A 24,410-nucleotide genomic window follows, 5' to 3' on the forward strand; every position below is an offset into this window, starting at 1 on the left:
CATGAACGAATGAACAAAAAGTGGCTGTGACGTCGTCATATGGTCGTAACAAAAATCATGACGACGAAATAAAACCAAGAGAAGGCCAATAATAGCACCAGCTATCGCTGTGCGGCTATTAAAAAAATCAAGAATTATGTGCCAATGTTCAACTTGAAACGCATTTTCATGCTCTGCAAAACACTGTGGCATCAATTTCCGAGGTTGACACTTCAATATAGTATCAAAAAAAAATTATTTCTAAAAGGAACCAAATTAAAAGTAAAAAAATTGGGCCACTTAGACGAAAAATCGGCTAAAAACGGTTATCTATATGTGCAATTCAGTCAAAAACTACTTTTCAAAGTCAAAAAAGTCATTTATTAAACGCAGCGCATGATCAAAAAACTTCTGTCGCTTAGCGAAAATCTGTTCACCAAGACAGCTCTTCTCACTTTCGCTTTTAGATCAAAATGCCGCGTGAACAAATCTACTTCCTGTAAAAAAAACCGAGAGAAAACCAATACTCCTCTTCGAGTCGTAAAAAGACCGAGAGAAAACCAATACTCCTCTTCGAGTCGTAATAAAAAAACCAATAGCACCGCAATATAGCTTCTATATATAGCTTCGCAGCTATAAAAAGATAGCTGTTTGAGGTCAGGGTTTCAAGGACAGACTTGAAATCGAATTCCGTCCAATACTCACTTGGTCGAGAAGAAATCCGTCAAAGCCTTCAGAGACGAGCAGGACGTTGTAGTTGTCCTCATAGAATAGAGTCCTCACTACTGCACGGACTGCTGCATTCATGCCAGGCGCAGGGTTCCCCATGTTCATTACTGCTATCACTTGGGTCCGTTGCTAAACAGAGCAAATTACATTGAAACATTTCAGTTAACATTTCCGGAGTCTAAGTGGTTTTATGAGCAGTCTACGTATCTTGTATACATAAACTACAAGCCGGAGGGGGGGCTACTCTAATTCAATAGTTTACGATTGAAAAGTTTGTCAACTTGGACTTGACCATGTTTTGTAACTTCGGGATGATCAAACTTTGGATTTTAGAGGGTGTGCGAGAAGTGTGTCAAATACACCCCCCCCCCCCCCCCACTTGTAGTTTGTATAAACAATAACTCAACAACTCGTTAAATTATGGTTTCAAACAAATCTGATTAAAACTACCATCCGTAATTAAAACAGTGAATCAGAAACAAATACAAACAAGACCTCTGTTCTATCTAAACTGATTATCATCTCAGAGCACTAATTTATGCCTCATATAGTGGGAGCCAACCTGACGTAAAACTCATTTTAAGCTCTAATACAAGTTGAAGTATTATGTCAACAAATTATTTTTATTGACCTCACTTTTTAGCGATAACTTCGAAGACCACTCGGAAAAGCAAAACTTGTTGCGAGTTTCATTTATACCATGAGCGATAGCAACGCATATAATGATCGATTATCAATAATCATGAGAGCATTTTTGCTGCAAATTTGTTAAGCATGAATTGAGCCTTTCGATCGGTGACAGCTGTAATTAACTAAACTGTAATGCCACTGCCCTCTAGCGTGAACTGTGAATGAATGAACTGTAGTACAACGTAATGAGACTATAATCAGGCAACTCAAACTATCTAAACACTTTTCATCGCTTCAACTGTCACTTAACATCACAAACATTTTAGAAGACATCAGGTCTTTCACCGATACATACCCTATTGAACAACTCCATTTTGGGACTCCATGCTTGATCCGCTGGCTTTAAAAAACAATAGATGATGACGCACACACATTAAGAATGAATTGACTTTCAGGTCACACAAATATAACAAAAAGATTAGAAAAAGCAAAATCATAACGAAGTAACTTCAAGGAATTGCCAATGGTGGTAAAACTTTGCTCCAAAAAAGCACCGGAAACTAGTTGTTTTGATAACTGCAAAGCTAGCAGCACCTCCTGGTAACCATTAGGTGAACCGGTGAACCGCAGACAGGCTCAGAAAAAATAGTGAGAGAACAAATGAAAAACCCAAAAACTAATTTAAAATAATATGAAGTAACAAAATAAGTAGGGCAAATTACTCTCAAACGACAGGCGAGAGGCTCGCTCCGTGTGGGAGGGGGGGTATCGCTGTACGGGACCCTTACGGTTTGAACGATGTGCAGGGGGGTGGGGGTCTAAGAACCGCCCTTCACACCATAAGTATAAGTCTCCAAAACAGTTTCTATGAACCGCATACTTGGAGAATAGTGCGCTGAAAAGCTCTAAGAGATTTTAATGCCCGCTGGACGCCACCTGTTATCCCGTTGTGAGGACGAAAAGTCAAAAGCGTCAGACAAAAAATTGGTCAAGCGAAAAATCGCATTAAAAAAGACCAACAGGACTAATATAATTGCTAAAATTCGTTTGAAAGCAATTTTAAAAATTAGTTGTTTCTAGTTGTAAATTTCTGTGGAAAATTGTGAATTGCGCAGTGACTTTTTGACAGTTAGGGAAATCAAGTATTGGGGGATCATTTTTCAAGAAATTATTATTATTATTGCTATTATCTTCTATACAAAAACGATCACTGCCAATTTTTTTGTAAGGGTGTTTTTGCAAGTCGGTTTCAATTAGGAAAAAAACTTGGTCTCCGCCGTAGGCTTTTAGGACATCAACAAAAACTGATCAATAAACGGTTCGATTTGACGGGAAACTGCTGAAATATGGAAAAGTTGGTTGAGTTTTACTACCGTTATTTTGCTACTACACTACTAGTTTATTGCTCAATAATAAACAATCTTTTTGTTGTTATAAACTGTTTTTTTAGCAAAATGAATTTTGGGGGCACCAAAGAACTCGAAATATAACTGACTAACCGAGAAATTGCTCTCAAGCTACTGGCTAGGGGTCAAACTCTTAGAACCACTCTGAATTAATGTCTCCATAAGAGTTTCGGTGAACCGTGTACTTAGAGCCTAAAAAGCCAACAGGCTCTAAGAGAACTTAATGCCCTCCGGGCGCTACCTGTTTATCCTGTTTTCGAGAACAAAAAGTCAAAGAATTGGACAAAATTTGGTGAAGCAAAAATTGCATAAAAGACGCAGGACTAATATAATTACTACAAACTTAGTTTGAGAACAACTTATAAGTTGCTACTGAAGTTAGCTCGCTCCCTATTTCAAAAAATCAGATTATGTGTGTTCTCAGTACTCCTTCAAGACGAGTACGCTCTTTGCTCCAAAACCTCTTTGAAAAATATCTTTGTATTTATAGAAAGAAAATTTTGTTCCCCCAACCGAAGTATTTTGAGATGTTTGTAAAAAAAACATCGTAAGCAATCTGGCGGTAAAAGAAAAAGCCGGGAAAAGTTAGGAGAGCAGTAGCAGCAGCTATTTGTTTATATACTACCGTATTAAATGTTCAGGAAAAATATGGCCTCAGGAAATCTGGAAAAAAAATTGATATATCAATTTAGACGGATTAAAATACGGCTTGGACAAGAAATTGCAAGGGGGTGGTACAGCAGTTTATACCATTGACTATTCTTTAAGATGATCATTTGCATAGCAATGATTTTCAGAGCAACTTAACCATAGCAAAATGTAGCTATGTGGCTATTCCTGAAATAAGCATAATAAATACTTTATACAGAGCAATGATGGCATATATCACAAAGCAATAAACCCCACGTACACATTTTTGAATTTCTTCAAAGCCACAAACAATGAGAAAGAACGTTTCAAACCAACTGAAACAAACACCAAGAGCTCGCAAATCGGTCTCACTCAACAATGGCTGAATGATTTTCAAGTTTCTGTTGACATCGCCACCAAACTTTCCAATCAGGAAACAACCTTTGAAAACGTTTCATTTTATGGTCACACAGATGCCACACAAGTACTCTTTCATTCAAAGACACCTTAAGAGATTGAAACGGTTGTTTTTTCAACTCAATATCTCTTTAAACTGATTTCTAGCCATAGCCAAAAACTTGCCATACCCTCTATGGCACGTAATTTTATGCCGCTTTATGGTTAGTAACTTTCTTCCAATGATCAACCCGGTGTATTCGTAAGTGTTATTTCGTTATTATATGGGAGTGTGTCCTGTTTTTCAACGCTGTCTCAAGGTTTCAACTCTGTTAGTTTTATTTGGCAGTGAATTCTATGCATGCTTACACTGTTTCCGAACGTATTCAATTTTGCAGCCTGTTAAATATCAATACATTAAAAACATACATTTTTCTCAGCAAGCATGTCCGTTCCAGGTGACTACCAACAATAATTCGCACAAGAGAGTTGTCATGCAATTTTCCGATGCCAAATTGGCACGCATTGTTGGATGTTCTCAATAACCGACAAACGTCGGATGAATTGCTCTCGAAATACTGGCTGTGCTCTCGATTCTATTCTAACGTGTGTCAACCATTTCAAAAATACACTCTTATAGCAAAAAATAATGGTAATAATCGGCAAACTTTCAAAAAAAAATCCCGCTAACGGTTGATCTTTTCACTAACATTACACCAACATCACAGCTTGGCAAACATAAATGACTAATGTCGGAAAAATTGGTCTCAAACGACCAGTGGGAGCTCTAGTCAAAAGGTACTTCAGTAGGGGGAACGTAGAGGAATAATGAAAATGATTTTTGAAGAAAATTTTAAAGAGCGAACTATTTTGATGTCATTTTGTAGTTGAACATACTCTTGTTTCAAAGTGAGACGATACAGGAGCTAGTATCAAAACCAATAAGCATTAGAGATGGTGACTAAGACTTATAAGAACCAAGTTCGAGAGACGGGCATCTAAAACTGGGCTCTATGGGTTCATCCCGTTTCTATTTCTAATTTCGTTTTTTGATGTTTCGTTTTACCAAACATAACCAACCACGATCGGCCAATTCCTCTCAAACGACGGGCTCGAGCTCCTTTGTGCTGTACCTTAGCCATTGAGGGGGCATAATACAACTAAGGGGCTTAAAATGATATTAGATCTTATTATAGACCAATTATAAGATCCAAGATGAAACCAAATCGATCGAGTGGAAAAATGGATTCGATAAGTCAAAAGCATTATTACGTCTAGATAACTTTCTGAGATCGTAGAGAAACTGCTTATACTACTTTCCAAAAATTTATGGAAGATCTGCTGAAAACCTTAATTAAATAAACAATAAAATAAAATGTTTACATTCCTTCCTATTGGTATCAGATATGCTCATACCATTGCATTAAACGAGTAATAAACTTCTAGCGAATTTTGACGAAGCCAGAAATACTCTATGAGGCAATTGAGTAACTTGTTAATTGTTACCAAATATAAGGCTACCGCATTGCGATTATCGGTTTGATAGACAGTCCAGGGGAATATCTCCAAGTCTACTTCGAAGGAAAGAAATAATTTCTCTGTTGTTAATAATTAACAAAACATGAATATATTAATTCAAGAGACCCGGAGGGGACAGGCAACAGGACAAGCGGTCTGCTAACTCCTGCCCTTCAAATGAAACACTTCATAATGAAACACTTCATAAATGAAACACTTCATAACACGTCAAAATATTCAAAAACTTCAAAAATAAAAAAATGTTTTTAATAATGGGTTAAGTCTGGTTTTTTTTTGTTAAAGTACGATACCAAACTATTTTATCATGCCAGAATCGCCGGTCCTTAATGTAACTACGCTCCCACATATTGCTTTAAGCGTTCAAATAATTTTTCAAGCAGCTCTGTACCTCACTGAGCAGCACCTTTCAATTTTACTTTTACAAAATTGTTCATTCAAAAGGCACTTCTAGTAAAGTCTGGTTTTTCAAAGACAAATAGGTCATTCAAGAACGTTTCAGAATGCAATTGGTTTAACGAGCTTAGAACAACTTTCAGGCACTCATAGATGTACAGTTCATTGACCGTAAGAATTTTATTTGAAACAGAAATATCTCCGATGCGATCCATACGTTTGCGAAAATAAATTTTAAGATTTTTTTCTGAAGATATATTTTTGATATATAGGAATAAAGTATACATCCATAAACCAAAATATCGTATTGGATGATAGAGTTAATGTTACTTTTGTAATATTGTATTAGCTGCCTCCTAGGAACAGTGCCTTAACTTGGATATAATCCCGCATTGTTTTCCGAGTCTCTTTTTAACATAATCGACATGTGAAACAAAAGACAGTTTACTATCCAGACGTATACCAAGATGTTTACACACAGGCTTACACAGACAGCAAATACTGTAATTTCGCTAGCTTTGCGACAGGAGGGTAGATGATTGATATAGATAATAAATAACAGTGGACCCAAAATTGATCCTTGAGGAACCCCGCAATTTACTGGTAGCCAAGAGGAAGAAGCACCACTTAATTCAACTCTTTAGTATCTCTTAGTTAGGTATGACTGAAACCAAGCATGTGCATCACCCCGTACACCATAGGATTCTAATTTAGATAACAAAATATTATGATCTATTGTGTCAAATGCCTTTTTCAGGTCCAAAAAGGAGCCTATAGTTGCGTCATTTTCATTGGCTGGTATTTTTTCGATTCGATGAATTAAAGCATCAATGGTGCCAAATTTTTTTGCGAAAACAAAACTGCCTGTTTGTGAACAATTTGAACTCTTAAAAGAGATGGTAGAATCTATTGAACATCATTCTACAAAAATTTTGCTCCAGATTATGCTCCAGATTACTAAAAAAAGATATCGGTCTATAATTGTTTCAATCAGTTTTATCAATTTCTTTATGAAGAGGTAAAACTTTTGCTTTTTTTAAATTCACCAGGGAATTTTCCTTTCTTGAATGATAGATTGATTAAATACGTCAACAACGGCGCTACAATTTGACTTGTCGTTTTCACCAAAACATTGCAAATTTCATCCTCCCCAGATGATGTTTTATTATCCAAGCTATTAATGATCTCAATAACCTCACTTTCCTCTGTTTCAAACATGCACAAACTTTATATTTGACTCTCTACGGGTTTTAAGGGATGATGAGGAATCTTGTCTGAGACATTACTCCCTATTCCTGTAAAGACTTTGTTGAAACAACTGAAACAATCTTTTTCTGATTTTTCTACTTTTCCCTTAGAGCTGAAGGGAATGTTTTGACAACGAATGCTTTTTCCAGTTAAATCATTGAGTAGTTTCTATGTCTTTCTTGAGTCTCCAACGCATTTTACTTCTTAAATAAGAGGCATAAATTTTTATTAAGAAACCTAAATTTTAACCAAAGAAGTTGTTATCAAAAACATTTCGGATGAAGGTTTACACCCTTCGCCGTATGAAGTGCGGTCGTTAAAGAAGAGCTTTTATTTACGCCCTTCAAAAATTATTCACGAGATTAGATTCACGTTTTGAAATTTGGAATATTAATCATTAAATTGTCAAGCTAGCCGCCGAGCTAATATTATTGTTTCTGTTATAAGTCAAGCACCAAGCTCAACTTTTTTTCCAAACACACTGAAGACCTGGTCTTCATTTGTCATTACTAACATGTCACCAAGCTAGCGGTGATATTGATTTATCTGGGGAAACGGGATGAGGCAAAACAAATAGGAGCGAGACCATTTTTCGAAATTCAATATATGGATGAGCTCAAAAAAGCGCCTTACCAGTAATAACCGATGACTGCGATCATTTTCAGGTCCTCATTGATTTAAAAACAATCGCCTAACTTCGTTCTCTCGAACGACAGGCGAGGTGCTGGCTTTGGTTGTAGTTAGCTTAACCTTAGGAGGCTTACCTCACTGGGTAACGATAAAAGCTCGTTATAGCATGGATTTCTATCTCTGCAAACGTTCTTAACATCTTGGGTGAATCATACACTTAGAGCTTACTAAATCTCCAACAGCTATACAATAGCTTAAAGCCATCGGGCGTAACCAGTTTGTCTAGTTCCTTTTGTCAAAAAGTTATATCTCAAACAATTACCACCCGACAAATTGCTTTCGAACGACGGATGAGGTGTTGCCCTGTATAGTTGTAGCTAGATTAAGATTATGCTCAGCCCTAAGGCGTTGGAGGTCTCAAACCCAAATTATATCAAATTTGCCTTTCACGCCTTGAATTTCCACTTACAAAGCAGCTTCGGTAAATTGTACACTTAGAGCCTACTTAACTTCAACAGCCTTTTAAGACTCCTGGGTTTTATTGCTTCATCCCGTTTTTGAACTCGAAAAGTCAACTTAAATTGGTCAAGTGAGCAAAATAGTTTTCTGGAAAAGGTCAAAAACGGTCAAGCAACATTTTGCACAACACGACAAAAATCTTTTATTAAAACTTTGTTCTCGAGCAATTGGTAACTCAAGCAGGCCAATGAACACTCTTGAAAAAATCGGTCGAGCAAAAATCGAACATTAAATCGGTCGAGCAAAAATCGAACATTAAAAGAAGACACACAGCTACAAATTGCTTTACACTTCATTCGAGAGCAATTGATAATGGATTGATGGCAATAATAGATTTTAATTTTCTTACCTTGCCTTCGATGACAGATGTTGCTTCTTCGGGGACATGTCGATTGTTCAAAGTTCTATAGATTTCTAGATTGTTCATAAAACTTTTGCCACGCAGCTCAACCGCATCTTTGAAACGAGCCTCGCTGACTGCTTTTGCAACACTTTGGGTCTGAAAAGGAATAATTTAAACCGCAATCATTTGACAAAAGTTTGCTTTGCATCATTTAACACAATACAATGACCAAGGGGCAGTAATTATGCCAATTACACTTGAGTTATTTTCTCTGTTCCTGAACAAATTTTAGAAGTTTGCTTACTTCGTGAATTACCACTATATTCATTTCACGCTCTCTTCACAGACTTTCAACAAGCAGAATATAAGAGAGAAAGGATACATGCCTTAAGTACGGCCTCCATTAGTGGCACTCTTTTCTCCCTGTTACCCGAGATGGATATCACGTAGGCTGGTGTCTCGGGTGTAGAGTCTCGCAGTGCCGCTATGGCCTCAGCCCCCATTCGGGTGCCTAAGATTCGGTCGAACGCGGAGGGACTTCCACCACGCTGAACATGTCCGAGTATTGTGACCCTTGTGTCGTGATTGAGACGTTCTGTGATGACCTGCAACAAAAAAATTGGTATTCAGATTTCAGCAATTTAATGCGATGTAGTTTCAAACTCATAATTAAAGTGAGTGATAATAATTCAAACAATGAAAGCAGAAAACAATATTACCACAGTTGGAATAAAGATATGTCATATATTCCGATCAGACTTTGGTCGGAATATATGATATCCCAATTTTTTTTTGAATAAGTATGCAGAATTGTAGAGACAAAATTCGATTCAATACAAACGCGATAAATTCTAAGTCAATTGCTAACAACAGAGTCGCCTATACTACTAAAGGCAGAGGATAGAATACTGAAGTTAACGTTACGTTCAAACAATAGAACTCGAAATTGCAAATAATTTTGATTAATCAGTAACTAGACCTATAAGAAAATTTTCAGAAATATTGGAGTACCTTTTTGATGTGGTCGGCAGATATATGATTTCCCTGTCTGTCTGTTGCCCCCTCAGCCACCACTACGATACACAGTCTCTGGCCTAATGTTTTGGCCTCTTCTAGCTTTGCACACATTGCTTCCTCCCAACCATCTTCGGGGGGATCCTGAAAAAATTTAGCAACCTACCGGTCATGGTTTCACGGCAAAATCGTTTGACAAGTACTAGATCTCAAATCAATCCAGCCAAGCAACTCTAGAAAACTCAGAACATGAACATTTTTTATTGTCTGTTTATTGATACTATTCCTTCACGCATCAATTCAAGCTCTCGAGGGTATAAGTAGAAGATTTTGTTTTCGTAGTAATCATGATATAATCCCCTAAAAGAGCGTTGGGAAATTATGAAAAAGTTTGCTTATAATTTCTCCACAAATTTGCAATCACACTCAACAACGTTCTATACTCAATTTTTCATGCCTCGGACTTTTTGTCCGGTGTTTGAAGAATTGTCCTAGTCTGCTTATACTAAAATCTCAAAATGAGGACAAGTTGTGCATGTAAAAACCTACATACTCGGGATGACCTCCATTAAAAAAATTCCAAACAATAAAACGCCAACCATATATGGATTTCATGGAAACTTAATAAACAAACAACGATCATACAAAGTTTTGGCTGTAACATTCCACTAGACCACTTGCGGTTCCGAAACTACGTTTCTGTGCATGAAAAGTCGAGATTCAGAAGTTTCTTTTTATTGTTACTTGAAAATGCCATGAAAATGTTTATCGAACGTTTTATGGTTACAAACTTAACATAAATATGCTATTATTGAACTTATCCAAACTTTTTTTAGGTTATTTCGCATATCGTAAGTTGCTAGCTACGATTTAGGGAAGCTAGCTTTAGTTTAATTGAGATGATTAGTTGCATTGATGTGAAATGCATTGATGAGCGTGGCAGAGGGGGCGCACGCGGTGGGGGAGGGGGTGGAGGACACCGAGGCTTCGGGGGCATCGAGGTTCAACGCGCTGTGTTGGAACGGTCTGTGGGGGTGGGTGAAGAGGGGCGGCTGATTTAAGGGGCGAGTGTGGGAGGTGTGAATTGGGAGGAGCGTAACAATGATTAAGCTTCACTCATTGTCCGGTTTGCAAACTAAGAGAGGGGAAAAGATACTGTTTGTACTCGAGGAGCTCCTGGAGGAGGGGATCCAAGTGTGCGGGGTTAGCGGTGAATGGAGGTGGCGGGAGACGATTTCATCTCTTTTAAGCAGCTTCTGTAATTTGTATACTTAGACTGGAGAAACTCTAAAAAGAACGGCTCGCCGACTTAACAAATACCGGGCTGTACATGGTTAGCCAGTTTTTGCGGAGCAGAAGTCAAATGTTCAGACAAAAAACTATCAGATAAAAAAGCGGTAGTACAAAAAATCTCATTAAAGAAGAGCAATAAGACTACAGTAATCGCCACAAACTCCGTTTGGCCGCAATTGACTATTGGCAAATTATTGTTTTGCTCATGAAAACAAAGGTTAGATAAGAAACAAAGCTAAGGCAAGATCCAATAATAGCTTTTATATATCACTATCGCAGCTAATATTTTTCTCATTACTTATATCAGAACAGAGGTCTTGACATCAACTACATTTCTTTTTTCTCTCAGCATTGATTATCAGTGTCGGTCGAATCAACCAATTCTGAAAATCGACATGGTAAAATTTATTTTTAAAAAATTCTGTTGTGGCTAACAAGAATTTATTGATTCAGGATGTTAATTGCTTTGCATAAACTGGGCGCAAAACAAAACACATATTGCCTCAGTAGACTGAAAATATAAAAAGCAGACCTCTGGTATGAAAATCCAGTCGGCAGCACTGGCAATTCCGGCAACTAGAGCTAAATATCCACAGTGACGACCCATCACTTCGAGTACAAACGTCCTTTGATGGCTAAAACAGTCACATTTCGGAACATGGGTATCAAGAATCGGACCAAATAATACAAAACATAAACCGACTAGTGTCGGAAGAATTGTTCTCGAAGGACAGGCGGGTGCAAGAACGTTTGACCCACACCGGGATTCGAAAAATTTTTGACCCCCTCCCGCTTTATAATCACATGCTCTACCGACCGAGCTATTTGGCCCATACTATTGCTATACTGCAACCAATTTTATATTAGCAACAACAGTGAGAGCAATAGAGATCTATCAAAAATGAAGAACGAAAGCGTGAAAAAGTCACTCGAAAAGTCAAAGAATGCTTTACAAGAAAAGCACAAAATTGTCAAGCAAAATATTTGCATAAAAAAAGACCAACACGTTTACAATAATTGCTATGAACTTCGTTCAAGAGCAATTAATAACAACAATTGACAAGTGCTTTTGTGTCAAGGTAGTGACAAAAAATGATTGGACAATAAAATGTGGAAAAAATTAACTGCTAATCTAATTTTGATCAATTTCTCAGCTAAACATTACCGCGGTATTGTGCTAAACTCCGCTGACTTGCCACAAGTACATGCCCTCGCTAAGATTTTAATAAATAATAGCAGAGTAGAATTCATTTTCGATTGAGCAACATATGATAACCCAATGACTCGATTGACCCGACAATTTCTGTGTAAATTGGTTTGTCCAGAATTGGACAGCTAAAAGTTTACAATCTTTAAAGATTTTAGATTTTCTTAAAACTTACTGCAATAATTTAATTTGATTTAGAAGAATTGTCGAGGTATCATGTCAATAAGGCACTTAAAATGATGCCACGACAGATTATTACTTATAGACAACTAGTAATATTTAATGAAAAATGAGACGAATTGTGGCACAATATTTATTTGACTTTCATCAATAAACGGCCGCATATTAATCCCCGGAACCAAATAATTGCTTAAAAAAGAAAAGCACAATGGAGACGATAAACAAAAATAGAACCGACTACCACCAGACAAATTGCTCTCGAGCGACGGGTGAGGGTTAACTTTGTATTTAGCGGGATTTGGCTGAAGAACAGGGACGCTAGCCTCGGAAGGCGAAAACGGTAGAAACGAATGGGTGGGAGGGGTTAAATGGGGCTAACACCGCCCCTTTCCAACCATGAAAAACTGCTTTCCTAGCGTTTCTTCATCAGCTTCGCTGAACCGTACTCTTGAAAGCTGTCTCAGACTTAAAGCACTACGGCTATGCAGTTTATCACAATTTTGAAGACGGAAATTCTTAACCGCAAGTGAGCAAAGAAAGTTCTATCGCTTCAAACGGTACAATGTTCCATAAATAACAAGAAATAACGCGTTTACAGTACATGCTTCAAACTTCGCTCGAGATAATTACTGAATCTCACCAAATGTAATAACTGCATTACTTGAAAGTTTAATAAAAAATTGTCAAACAATAGCAGACAGCTTGAGGGACATATGGAGGAGGGAATTATGAACGAGAGCGCAATTTAGATCACGCCAAATTCAAAAAGTCACAAACAAGTCCGTAAGTCAATCAAGAAGTCCGAAAGAGCCAGCAAAAATTAAACCTAAATTAATTGCTTCGAATCTGTTCGAAGCCAGGATTCGAACCACTGACCTCCCGATCCATAACCACATGCACTGACCACTCGGCTATCAGGCCCTTATTTTTTTGCTTTGCTGCAACCGACTTTATATTAGGAACAAGCTTTACTTAGGAGTGAGAGCATTACAAATCACTCAAAAATGAAGAACGAAAGCGTGAAAGTCACTTGAAAAGTCAGAGAATGTTCTAGAAGAGAAGCGCAAAATGGTCAAGTGAAAAATTTGCATTAAAAAGACCAATACGTTTACAATAATTGCTATAATCTTCCTTCAAGAGCAATTAATCAATACCCAATGCGCATGAACCATTGGTTTTTAAAAAAGCTGCACTCCGAATAATAAAAAGAGCCCCAAAGCCGAAATACTTTGACTAGTGAATTTCTCTACGAGTATAAAAAACAGACAACCGCCAGACGATTTGCTCTCGAAGGACAGGCAAGGGTTTTGACAAGCACATACACAGAATTAAAATGATTGCTTCTAATATAATTGGGGAGCAATTAAAAAACCAAAAAATATCGGTTGTAGCTCCGCTCAGCTATCGCAACTAGTAAAAGGACCGGAAAAAATCACAATGCATTTATCTACATAATTCTAAATAACACTGCATTAAGATTCACTGCCTTGAGGCTTTATCGACTTCTGCTACACAAAAAACGGTCGAAAAATTGAAACATACCGAGTAACGTAGAGCGAATTGCTTTCGAACGGCTGTCGAGCGGTTGTATTTTTTCAGCAGATAGCTGGCGCTTAGAGAGGTAGGGTAGAGTTGGGGAGCATATAGGGTGGGGGTGGAGTTAAGAGGAGATGGCGGAGAGCGTTGGGGCGAGGCGGTTGGAGTGGGTGGGGGCCTAAGTCGCCAAATGCTCCTCAAACCATAAATTTATGTTATCTTCAGCAGCTTTTTGCACTCAGATTTGTACACTCAGAAACCAGTAAAACTGTAAGAGAACTGCTTGGTGACATATTGCATTCCGGGCGTTACATGATAAGCCCATTTTCCGGACCAAAAAGTGGAATGAATGGTCAGACGAAAACAGGATTCAGCAAACTGCTAAAAATTCGTGCGAGAGCAATTTAAAAAAGGCAACATAGGTAACTCATACTTGGAATAATTTAATGAAGCAATTAAAAAGCTTCGATACCAACATAAATTTAGTGATCAGTGAATTCATTTAGCCTATATTATTGTTTTTGATCATTCTCAATTTTCAGCGCTTTAAATTTACGCCATCAAAATTATAACACAACGGACTAAGGTCGGAAGACTTACTCTCGAAAGAATAGTAGGAGCTCGAAACTATTGCCAATCGAATCCTCTTCAGTAGAGGGACTAAAAAGTCCTAAGGGGGGGCAAATTTAGAAGCTATTATATACCACAATAACCATTAATAAAATTTAAAGTGAAAAAATCAATTTCGGCGCATTTTTCACTGTTTTTAGTAGTAAACTGCACATGACTCTCCAATGACAAGTCCGATGCCTTTCTTTGTCGCATCTACCTTCAATTTAGGTAGGCTAAACTGTCTGTCTAGGATTTAAGTCCCCTCCGTAATTTCGAATCCCGCAAACTTAGCGATTAGTTAGGCTCTTAGAGAAACGCACAGCCACTTAATTACCTCGACCTTTACCAGTCTCTCGCGGTATTTCAAGACAAAAAAATCCGAAAACTTGTCGCATAGACAAAAATTGGTAGTCCGAAAAAAAACGCATGAAAAGACCAACAAAGCTAATATAATTGCTAAACACTTCGTTTGAAAGAAAGTAACAATTGATTGATCGCAACAGTTGCGAAAGCACATGACAACAATTCCATAATACTTATGTTTGGTGAGAGCAAAACTAAAACATATCACCAAATGTGTCAACAGCATACAACTATGCCAACTCAAATCGATCTTCTAGTTTTGCCGAATAGTTTGTTACACTCACAGAATTGTTTGTTTCAAAAAACAGAAAAATGGAAAGTGAGAATTGAAGTAACAAGTAGTTGAATTTCAAATAGAGTAAGGGGATTTTAATTAACTTTTATGAGGTCGATAGGTATTTCAGAAATTAACTTTTGACTTCATTAATTGAACTAACCAAATCTAAATTCAGATCAGTATATAGTAGAGGCCAACCAATTTTAACTTAATTGTGGTGACAGAGATTGTTTGCATAAGCGCAGAGATTTTGCTGAATTCAAATTCGGTATTTAACGAACTTCAGAAAACAGATTTTCCAAAGTTGATTATCTGAATATCAGCACTAGCGTTATCTACCTCTGAGCAGTGGTCTTGAGGGCATCTGCGCACTCTAGAATTCTGTGTAGAGCAGTATCTGCACCGATTGTCATGTCAGTGAGACAAAAGTCGTTGTCTATGGATCCAACCAAACCAACTATTTGTAAATGGCTATGCAATTCCTTTTGTCCCTCACTTATGTCACCTAAAACAAATTATTATCCTCAAACCTATTATCCTCAGACTACCTATTATCCTCAAACTACTGGTACAAACCATGAACGCACGTAACGTATCCCCCCATCGCAGTCTATAGCAAAAAGCTCTTTTCGTAGTTAAAGGCGATTATCGTAGCTCCTCTCCTCAAAGGATTTGAAAGCCAGTTTTACCTTTGCCCGCACTTTTCGTATTTGCTATTAATTCTCTCGAGTAAAAAGCTGTTCATAGTTTAATTTGTTTTTACAGGATTGAATACATCTGTTTCCGTCTTAATTTCTGCTGTCGATCCTTTGTCATGATATTTCATCCAAACCAAATTGATTTAATTCATCAATTAAAATCTTTTCATCTACTGAAGCAAAAAGATTTATGAGGTACAGAAACATTTGTTCCTTTTCATTCAGTTTATTTCAAACTTGTTTCTGTTAGCAGTACCAGTGCATTAGTATCTGATTTCGGACTACTTACCATTAGCGAACAGTTCTTCTACTAAGCTAGGCCACTCTTCTCTGAACAAATTAGCCCCAGTCAAGCTTCCATCTCCCCCAATAACAACCAAATTAGTAATGCCCTTGCAAATGAGATTCTTGGCTGCTTTGAGTCTGCCTGGTCTCTCACGGAAGGCTTTGCATCTTGCACTGCCAATGAAGGTTCCTCCCTGTAATAACAGTTACACAGTAATACAGGAACCTTCCCATTTAAGTTGCGAAAGACAATTCGAACTTTGTCTCGAAGCAATATGATGTAGAAAATGACATCCCAATTCAAGACAACCATATAATAACTAAACACGCGACAAAAATCAGGCAGACAAAAGGTATGTCAAACCAAACATTATCTGCCCTGTTTTCCTGTGAAAGTTTTGACCCCTTCCTCCATAAATTTATGTCCTAAAGTTTGCGACCGCTTTGACCGAAAATTAGGGTGTCAATTAAAATATTAAAAAATACTTCGTGATACCTTTTCAACTGGAGGAGAATATTTAAACACATTTACATTAACGATCCCACCGGGTGACTTTAAAATTTGACCTTAATCACATTTAAGTCTTCAATGTCTTGTCGGATCAGAAATGAGATCTTAGGCCATAAATAACGAAAAAAAAGTAGTTCATTGCCTTGCCCTATTTCCAAAGAAAATTTGATTGACAAATAACAACGCAACTGATTTTAATTTACGGGTCTTTCCAATTATATCCCCCAGCTTAGTAGTCATATAACATATAACCCCACCCCCTCCCTCCCCCCCCCCAATTCATGGCAATTATACCGTAACGGGGGAGCTATAATTTCGTGGGGGGTCTATAATGGGAAAGACTCAAATTGACTTGAGCACACTCAATTAATAAAGCAGCAGTCGAATCCAAAAAACAAACGAAAGTCAAAAAGTTGTGCGCGAAAAGGTTCTATCACAAGCAAAGTAGACATACTAACCACGTGAATGACGTCACTGACTTTTGCCCAGGTCGCTTCCTCAATGAATTCATTGCCATCCACCATTCCTTGATAACCCTGGAATTAAAAAATTCAAAGTATCATTTTACAGAAAAAAATTACAAAAAAACTTGTCTCGGCCAGGTGAAAAAGAGTTTATTTTTAAAGACTCCTCGATATTGTAAGAAAAGAATACACTTAAGGTTCGTTCCCAGCTGTCGAATTTGAAATCTAACATTAACCTTTGAAGCAACCGAATCTTAATCTTGAAAAAAAAGGAACAGATAACCGGCTAACGTCGGGTTTTGTACGGCTAGCCTACGCTTAAGATAGGGAGTAGAAAAAGCGACGCACTAGTTTTATTGGAGGGACTGTTTGGGGCGGGTGGAGTGAGGTGCGCGGTGGTGTACTGTGGGTAGTCAAGCATGGGGGCAAGTTAGGGGTGTGAAATTGGAGGTCGTCGCAAATGAGTGAGCGGGTCGAGTCCAACCCACGAAAAACTGCCTTTCACACCATCATTATATGCCTTCTCAGAAAATTCGGTGAATTGTACTTTAGACACTAGTTAAGCTCTAAGAGGGCTCTCCACAACAACTTAATGCCATGCGAGCTTTACATGTTTATGCCGTCTTCGAGGATTAAAAAGTCAAAAGCGTCAGATGAAAAATCGCATTAAAAAGACCACAGGACTCAAATAATTCCTGCACTCTTCGTTTGCAAGCAATTATAATAAATAATGTTTTTTGAGGATCAAAGTTTATGAATTCCGATGACCACTTCTCTAAAATTCCATATTTTATGGCACTATATTATCCTTCTGAGGAAGAACACGTTATATTTGCATCAAAAATGAAAACATGCAGATTCTAAAGTGCTCATATTTGGCAAAAAATAGTTATCAGCTGCAAAATTAAATGTAAAAATTATTCATGCATCGAAAAGCAAGGGACAAGACAGAACTGTAAACACATAAAACATTAGAATGGCGCATCAATGAATGGCTCATACAATCCAAAAAAAATTAAGACAAAAATATACAAACATAGCCGGCAGATTGCCGGAATAGCTGCGAAATAGACTTGCGTGCCGTAAAATACAGATGGAAAAAGATACAGAAGTGAGTTGATAATAGTTATCGCCGCCGCCTATATAACTTACAAGTTTATTTCAAAGGAGGTTGTTTTTGGGTGCAAAAAAAGTTTCCCTGTCGCGTCTCGAACCGGCGATCTCCGGATTAACAGCCAGTCGCCGTAACCACTCGGCTGTCGGACCATACAATCTGTTTTCTTACAATCAACTTTGTTTTAGGAACAGATTCTGTTTCTGAATAACCGCAATTTAGGTCACGCAGAAAGCGTGAAATCAAGCGCGAAAAAGCCATTTAAGCAGTGACGAGACAGAATGTTCTAGAACAAATGTAAAACGAAAATAAAGCGTCAGACGACGAAACAAAAAAACCAAGAGCACCGCAATATATCTACGCTCAGCTTACAGCTTCGCAGCTATAACAAACATAACTGACTAAGGTCGGGAGAATTGCTCTCAAATGACCAGTTTGCTTAGTCAGTAGCTAGCCACGGTTTAGTCAGGCTAGCTTTAGCTTAATTGAAGGGGCGTGAGGTTAGCGCAACAGGCGGGGGTACCGGGGGCTGACAGGCTGGGTGTTACCAGTGGGAGGGAGTCTTTGGCTGCACGGGGCCCTTACGGCCTCAATGATGTGCAGGGGTAGGGATTGGAGGGATGACGGGGGTAAGGGGTGGGGAACTTAGAACCGCCCTTCACACCATACGTATAAGTCTCCAAAACAGTTTGTGAATCGCATACTTGGAGACAAGTGAGCTGAAAGGCTCTAAGAGAACTTAATGTCCGCTTGGAGCTACCTGTTTATCCCGTTTTTGAGGACGAAAAGTGAAATAAGCCAGAGGAAACAACGGTCAAGCAGCAAAAATCGCACAAAAAAAGGCCCAGATGATTAATATAATTACTACAAACTTCATTTGAGAGCAATTAAAAACAATTCTAAATGTTAGGCCCGATTGTTCTTATAATTCCATAACAAATTTTGGAGACTTCTGAGACAACTTGAGAAATTCGAAAGACAATTTAAGAAAACAAAACTCTGTTTTGCAAAAAAACACTAACAACAGTCAAAATAATCTGATAATTAACGGAAAAGGCCAACCACTTCACTGGGTCAATTAAACGGTAGCCAATTGATCAAAATGGGCTCAGAGAAAAACGTAGATAATTTGTATACATTGCTTGTAAATTTTGCTTCCATTGATCTGACTGTATCCAGTTCTTCTCGAATTGCAATCGTCTGGTCATAACCTTTCCAAAATGCTTGATAAACAATTCTACAATAGCCTTTCTCATAAAATATGCTACTAAATTCATAGAAAATTAAAACATAACTGGACAAGGAGGCTTGGTAGCGTTCGCATATGATGTTCCGACCCCGCTCATCTACTTTTTTTACTTAATTGTCAACCAAATAAGGAAGAGATAAAAAATGACATATCGTTCAACAAACTACCAACTGAATAAAACAAATTTCCTTACAGGGCCGATGAGACCTGTCATTAACGAGATTACGAGAAAAAAGAGCGACAAAAATCAAATAAATACATATTATTAATAACGACCAAAACTCGTTGTCCATTTATTAAAAACCCCTTAATAACCAAATCAAAATGGCATCAGATAAAATTTTATTTAAAACCCCTTAATAACCAAATCAAAATGGCATCAGATAAAACTACGAAAAAAGATTGACCTGTACTTCGTTCCAAAAAATATGGAACTTTGCCTCAATACTTCAACTTTTCGAATTGGTACAAAAAAGTAGCATCAAAGCTTGAGGAAACTTGAAAACAAACCTACTCGATGACAAACAGACTTGATCAACCAATTTCCATTCCCAATTTTTTTGAACAAAGCCAAGTTTTGTTTTATCAACAAAGCGTGTGCAGTCATGAAAAGACGGCGATAAAAATCATATAATTACAAATAATAATTACAACCAAAAATTGTGGTTCACTTTTTAAAACCATCAATAACCAAATTCAAATGGCATCAGATAAAGAATCTACTCATGAAGATTTTTCTGTACTTCATTAGAAAAAATATGGGACTTTTTTCAATGCCACTTAGTAAGAAGTCCACAAGAAATGAGAAAAATGGTAAGGTTCCATAAAACGTTACTTTTTTGAAAAGAAAAAATGCCAAGCTGATTAGAAACATTATGTATCAACTGAAATCACTGAGCGATTCATATATACCTCCTTAGACAGTAATTGAGACCTTCAATTATACAGGATATGTAATACGACAAAAAGAACGACAAATACAGGCAGAAAAATTCAAAATTTGCACGAAAACGGTGTCCCAGCCAATTAAAGATTAGGCTAATCAGCAAGAACATAGAAATTTTGATTGGGTTTATTTCAAATGAGCGGAAGACCAACCATTATTGTGATACTGTGAAAAGAAAACAAAAACCAACAAAAATATGCAGAAATCAAGCTCTTATAAAAACTCGTTTCACCAAGAACTAAAACCATTTCAGGAAAACAAAAACAGTTTTTAAGAGCAAAATGTAGTTCAATAGATAATCGATGTGACTAGTCTATAGAGATGCTAAGCTAAAAAGAATCAGCAATAAGATGGGCAAAACTAAGAAATCCATTGTCGTTTTTTTTTAATTTTTCAAAATCCATAGCCAACATAGGCTTTCGACTAAAAGAGTAGAGTTTATCGTGCATATTCTTCGAAAACTAACTGCACCTGTTATCAGTGAGACTAAGTCATAAGACTAAAAAAACATTAAAAACAAGCAGAAGTAACAAAAATTTCGCAAGCAACTTTAAGAATTCAGTGTTGAAGCAATAAAATATATAAAATATTCACCGCGAGAAAAATGAATCTTCTTGTCTGATTTCGACTTTGCGTCTAATTTGAACACGTTGAACGACTATCTCACTGACAACAAAAAGAGCTACCGGAATTGAAAAGTATCTAAAACTCACAAGGTTCTCCTGAAACAAAGTGTACGCCCTAAAGACATCAGTCAAAACGTTTAACCAACAGAAAAAATATCATTTCTTTCAACAAAAAAAAACGAAATCTGTCAATTATGAGGATAAGTTACGAAAACAATAAAAATTTTTCAAAAAATCAAAAAAAGACGCACACGAAAACAAAAAGGTTAAGTTGAAAAATACTCATTTTTTAAAAAATTTCTATTGAAATTCAATAAAAACCATTAGCTAAATACCGATATCAGTTATTAAGTTCATTTATTTATCCATGGCCATTGAGACATTTAATTACCCAATATTTGGCATACGACAAAAACAAGGCAAAAATAAAAAAACTACCAAAATTCTGCGAGAGAATGATGTCGCAGCCCTTAAAACTATAAGTTATGAAAACAATAGATATATACAATTACGTATTTTGTAGAGAATTTTTCGATTAGATTGTTAAGCAATGTGACAATCTCCACAAAAACAAGAACAGCAAAATGGGCAATTATGCACAAAAATGATAAAATTTTGCCAGAAAACTCGTAGCACCATAACCATGAAGCCGTTATTTTAGAACAATCCACCACAAATATTAGTTTGTATCTTAAATGAAAGAAAGTTTGAAAATTTTAAAGAGAATAGGCTAAAAACTGACAGAAAAAAGATAAAATGAGAAACCACTAAAATTTTCTCAAATATTAATACATTAAATACCAACCGAACGCATTGTACATGTTCACTTACCTCATAAGAAGTCATTTGGATCTTTTAATGGTTAGACTTAGTAATCAGGGTGCACCAAGACTCGAAAATGAAGGCAAAACACAAGAATTCAGTTAAAGTTTACTAAAACTCGTCTTCAAAGCCATAAAAACCATAAGTTTCTTCGAAAACAAACTGTATTTACATTCGTCCTCTTTTTCACAAAAATATGAGTTTTCATTAAAAAAGCTCTGAATTGAACATTTTGTCAGTAATCAACATTAAAAATACCCAAATGCAAAAAAAATCTCAGCACCAAAAAAAAAATTGAAATAAGTTTCAAACCTATCCCTTATTTTGCCACGCACCCAAAAAACAAATCAAGTGTTCCAAATGCTTGCGAATCTAACCAATTGTTGAGTTAAGTATTTCAAAAATTAAAAATAAAACAATTATGCATTTTGTATAATTATCGAGTTAATTTTGCAAAAAACGGCAAATTTCCAGAAAACTTTTATAGGGCTCCGAACTTCAACTAACTCTTTTGGAATTGACTGGGATACTATCAGCGGTCTCTGAAAAAATTTTTGGCCAAAAAAACTCTAATCAAACAATTCAGCAACACCACTCTTCTATCTTACGGTTAACAATAACATTCTATCTTTAAACAATTTAACTTAATTTAAATTATATTAGCAAAATTTTGCCAAATTTTAGCAAAAAGAACAAAGTTTAAAAAAAACTGTTCAATATTCACAAAACTTTAAAACTCGATCTCCGTAAAAAACAAAATTCGAAAAAATCTTTTTTATTCAATATTTTAGGATGTACGTGCTTTTTAATGATACCACTCACAACTCTACGATTGATATATCGATCGACCAAAATTGAATGAACAAAAAAACCATTTGAGTATATAGTTTCTCCCTCCCCACTAAAGTGGGGGTCGGAACAATAAACCCAAAAGGGACGCTCAAGGATTTGTCCACCCAAAAAAACTTCAGCCCTGGAAAAGCACTCGGAAATAAAAAAAAGTATCCGCCAAAATAACCACATCTCTTTTATTTATTAGATGAATCCTGAAGATCTCGGTAAAAAAATGGTTAAAGAACGGTTAAAGAAAAAATCATCAATATAGTGGAAAAAATTTTTGCGCAATGTTTACATTAGAAACCAATGATTTGAACCAGTGATAATCAATGGTTGGCCATCAATCTGAGCAATAGGCACAGGCAGATAGGGGGCAAAAATGGTTATTTGATTAAAAAAACGGAATTGTCCCCAAATTAAACTACATTACCATTTCATTGTATACAACTTGTTGCCGCTCAAACCAGTTTCTCAGTGAGCACAAAAATCGATAGATCATCAGATATTAATTCGCAGAAATAAGTTGAAAATTTTTGGAAGTAATTTTTGGAAGTAAATTTTTGGAAAATTTTTGGAATATTTAGAAGATTGTAGGGGCACAACTTCTGGAAAAGAGTTAATTTGGAAAAAATAGTTCTCCGACCGTTGAATTGTGAGAAATTGGTTTAAAAACACTTCCAAGCAATTTGGCAAAAATTTCAAAAGGCGGGAGAGGATAGGGACTCTGACAGCTGTTACTTTTTTCTAACATGGTCCTAGATCGGAAAAGCAAATTTGGAAACAAATCTGCTGACAAACTATCATGTCGGCATGAGGTGTTCGCGAGAACTAGAAAACTCGTTCAACACTATTTTTATTAATTGATAAAATTTTTGCTTAAATCATGGGACACGTTTAACAACCAATAGGAAAGCTTACTGTCCAACATATACGGTCTATATCCGCTCACCAAAGTCTACTAACTTCTTGTATGAGGTAGACCTTTGCACCCAGAGAGATACCCATGACGACAGCTGCACGCACGGCTGCATTCATGCCAGGTGCATCTCCGCCACTAGTCAACACTCCAATGTTCGCCTGGAGTCTTCGGGCGCTCACGCTGTATGATCTCGCTGAAACAACAAAGAACTCTAAGATAAAAAGGACTGTCAATAGAATACGAGTTTGCAGCATTGAATTTATTTCAAGCAGAAACTAATGCCCGAAAATTTAAGTTAATCTAGCTGTTGAAGGTAACAATCATTATTAGAATAAAGCTATTCACTTCTTCACACTATTGCCTCTTACACACAAGCCAGTTTATCTTACCTGAATTTGCGTCACGATAAACTTCTTATCACAGAGTTGGGAAAATTAAATCACAATTTATCAAATTTAAGCACTGATAAAAACAGTACCTTTCAGGGGGCCCTCTTTTAGAATCTTACTTCATTTTTTCTTTCCATCGATTTACGTTTGGGGCGGTTTGTAAAGTACGACTTCATTGATCTTGGTATCTGTCCGTGCTTTTTCTGTGCAATAAGAGGTAATGTTCAGGAAAAAGCGAAAAAATTCTTACTTCCTTCCCTAGAAGCAAAATTCTTCCGTTGGCATCTGCGGTGAAAAGCAGCTTTAAAATTTATCTGACAGAGCCAAAAAGGATTTCAAAAAAAACTGCCTGACAGTATAAACTGAGAATGCCGAGGAAACAGACGGGAAAACGAATCGAAGCCCAATAAATCAAAAAAATTTAACGATATTCTAAATACTTTTCACCCAAGGTGCAAAGTTCCAACTGTTGTTTTCCCAATATCTTTCAAAACCAATTTTGCCTTATTATTAACTACCCGTACAACGGATTGTTCACTAAGCATCAAAAAACCCGGAAAATTAAGAAAACCAAATACAAATTAAAAACCTTTGTTTATTGCATTAAAAACAGGCCAATCATACAT

At 36.8% G+C, this 24,410-nt stretch overlaps 1 protein-coding gene across 5 annotated transcripts in view; it reads right to left on the reverse strand.

Moving 5' to 3' along the window:
* LOC142348174 (ATP-dependent 6-phosphofructokinase, liver type-like) overlaps positions 1-24,410 on the reverse strand; it is an 82,630-nt gene that overhangs the window by 32,660 nt on the left and 25,560 nt on the right. The window contains exons 2-13 of one of the 5 annotated variants that reach the window (XM_075399409.1): positions 23,440-23,588; positions 16,877-16,954; positions 15,912-16,101; positions 15,264-15,429; positions 14,821-14,841; positions 11,282-11,384; positions 9,454-9,600; positions 8,829-9,047; positions 8,449-8,598; positions 4,140-4,169; positions 1,694-1,738; positions 685-837 (exon numbers count right to left, since the gene is read on the reverse strand). In XM_075399409.1, coding sequence (XP_075255524.1) covers positions 685-837; positions 1,694-1,738; positions 4,140-4,169; positions 8,449-8,598; positions 8,829-9,047; positions 9,454-9,600; positions 11,282-11,384; positions 14,821-14,841; positions 15,264-15,429; positions 15,912-16,101; positions 16,877-16,954; positions 23,440-23,588 — 1,451 coding nt within the window. The remainder of the gene's footprint in view (positions 1-684; positions 838-1,693; positions 1,739-4,139; positions 4,170-8,448; positions 8,599-8,828; positions 9,048-9,453; positions 9,601-11,281; positions 11,385-14,820; positions 14,842-15,263; positions 15,430-15,911; positions 16,102-16,876; positions 16,955-23,439; positions 23,589-24,410) is intronic. The other 4 variants (XM_075399411.1, XM_075399412.1, XM_075399410.1 and 1 more) reach the window with 4 other exon arrangements.

The sequence above is a fragment of the Convolutriloba macropyga genome, chromosome 10, assembly GCF_964194025.1.
Source record: "Convolutriloba macropyga chromosome 10, txConMacr16.3, whole genome shotgun sequence".
Lineage (NCBI taxonomy): Eukaryota > Metazoa > Xenacoelomorpha > Acoela > Convolutidae > Convolutriloba > Convolutriloba macropyga.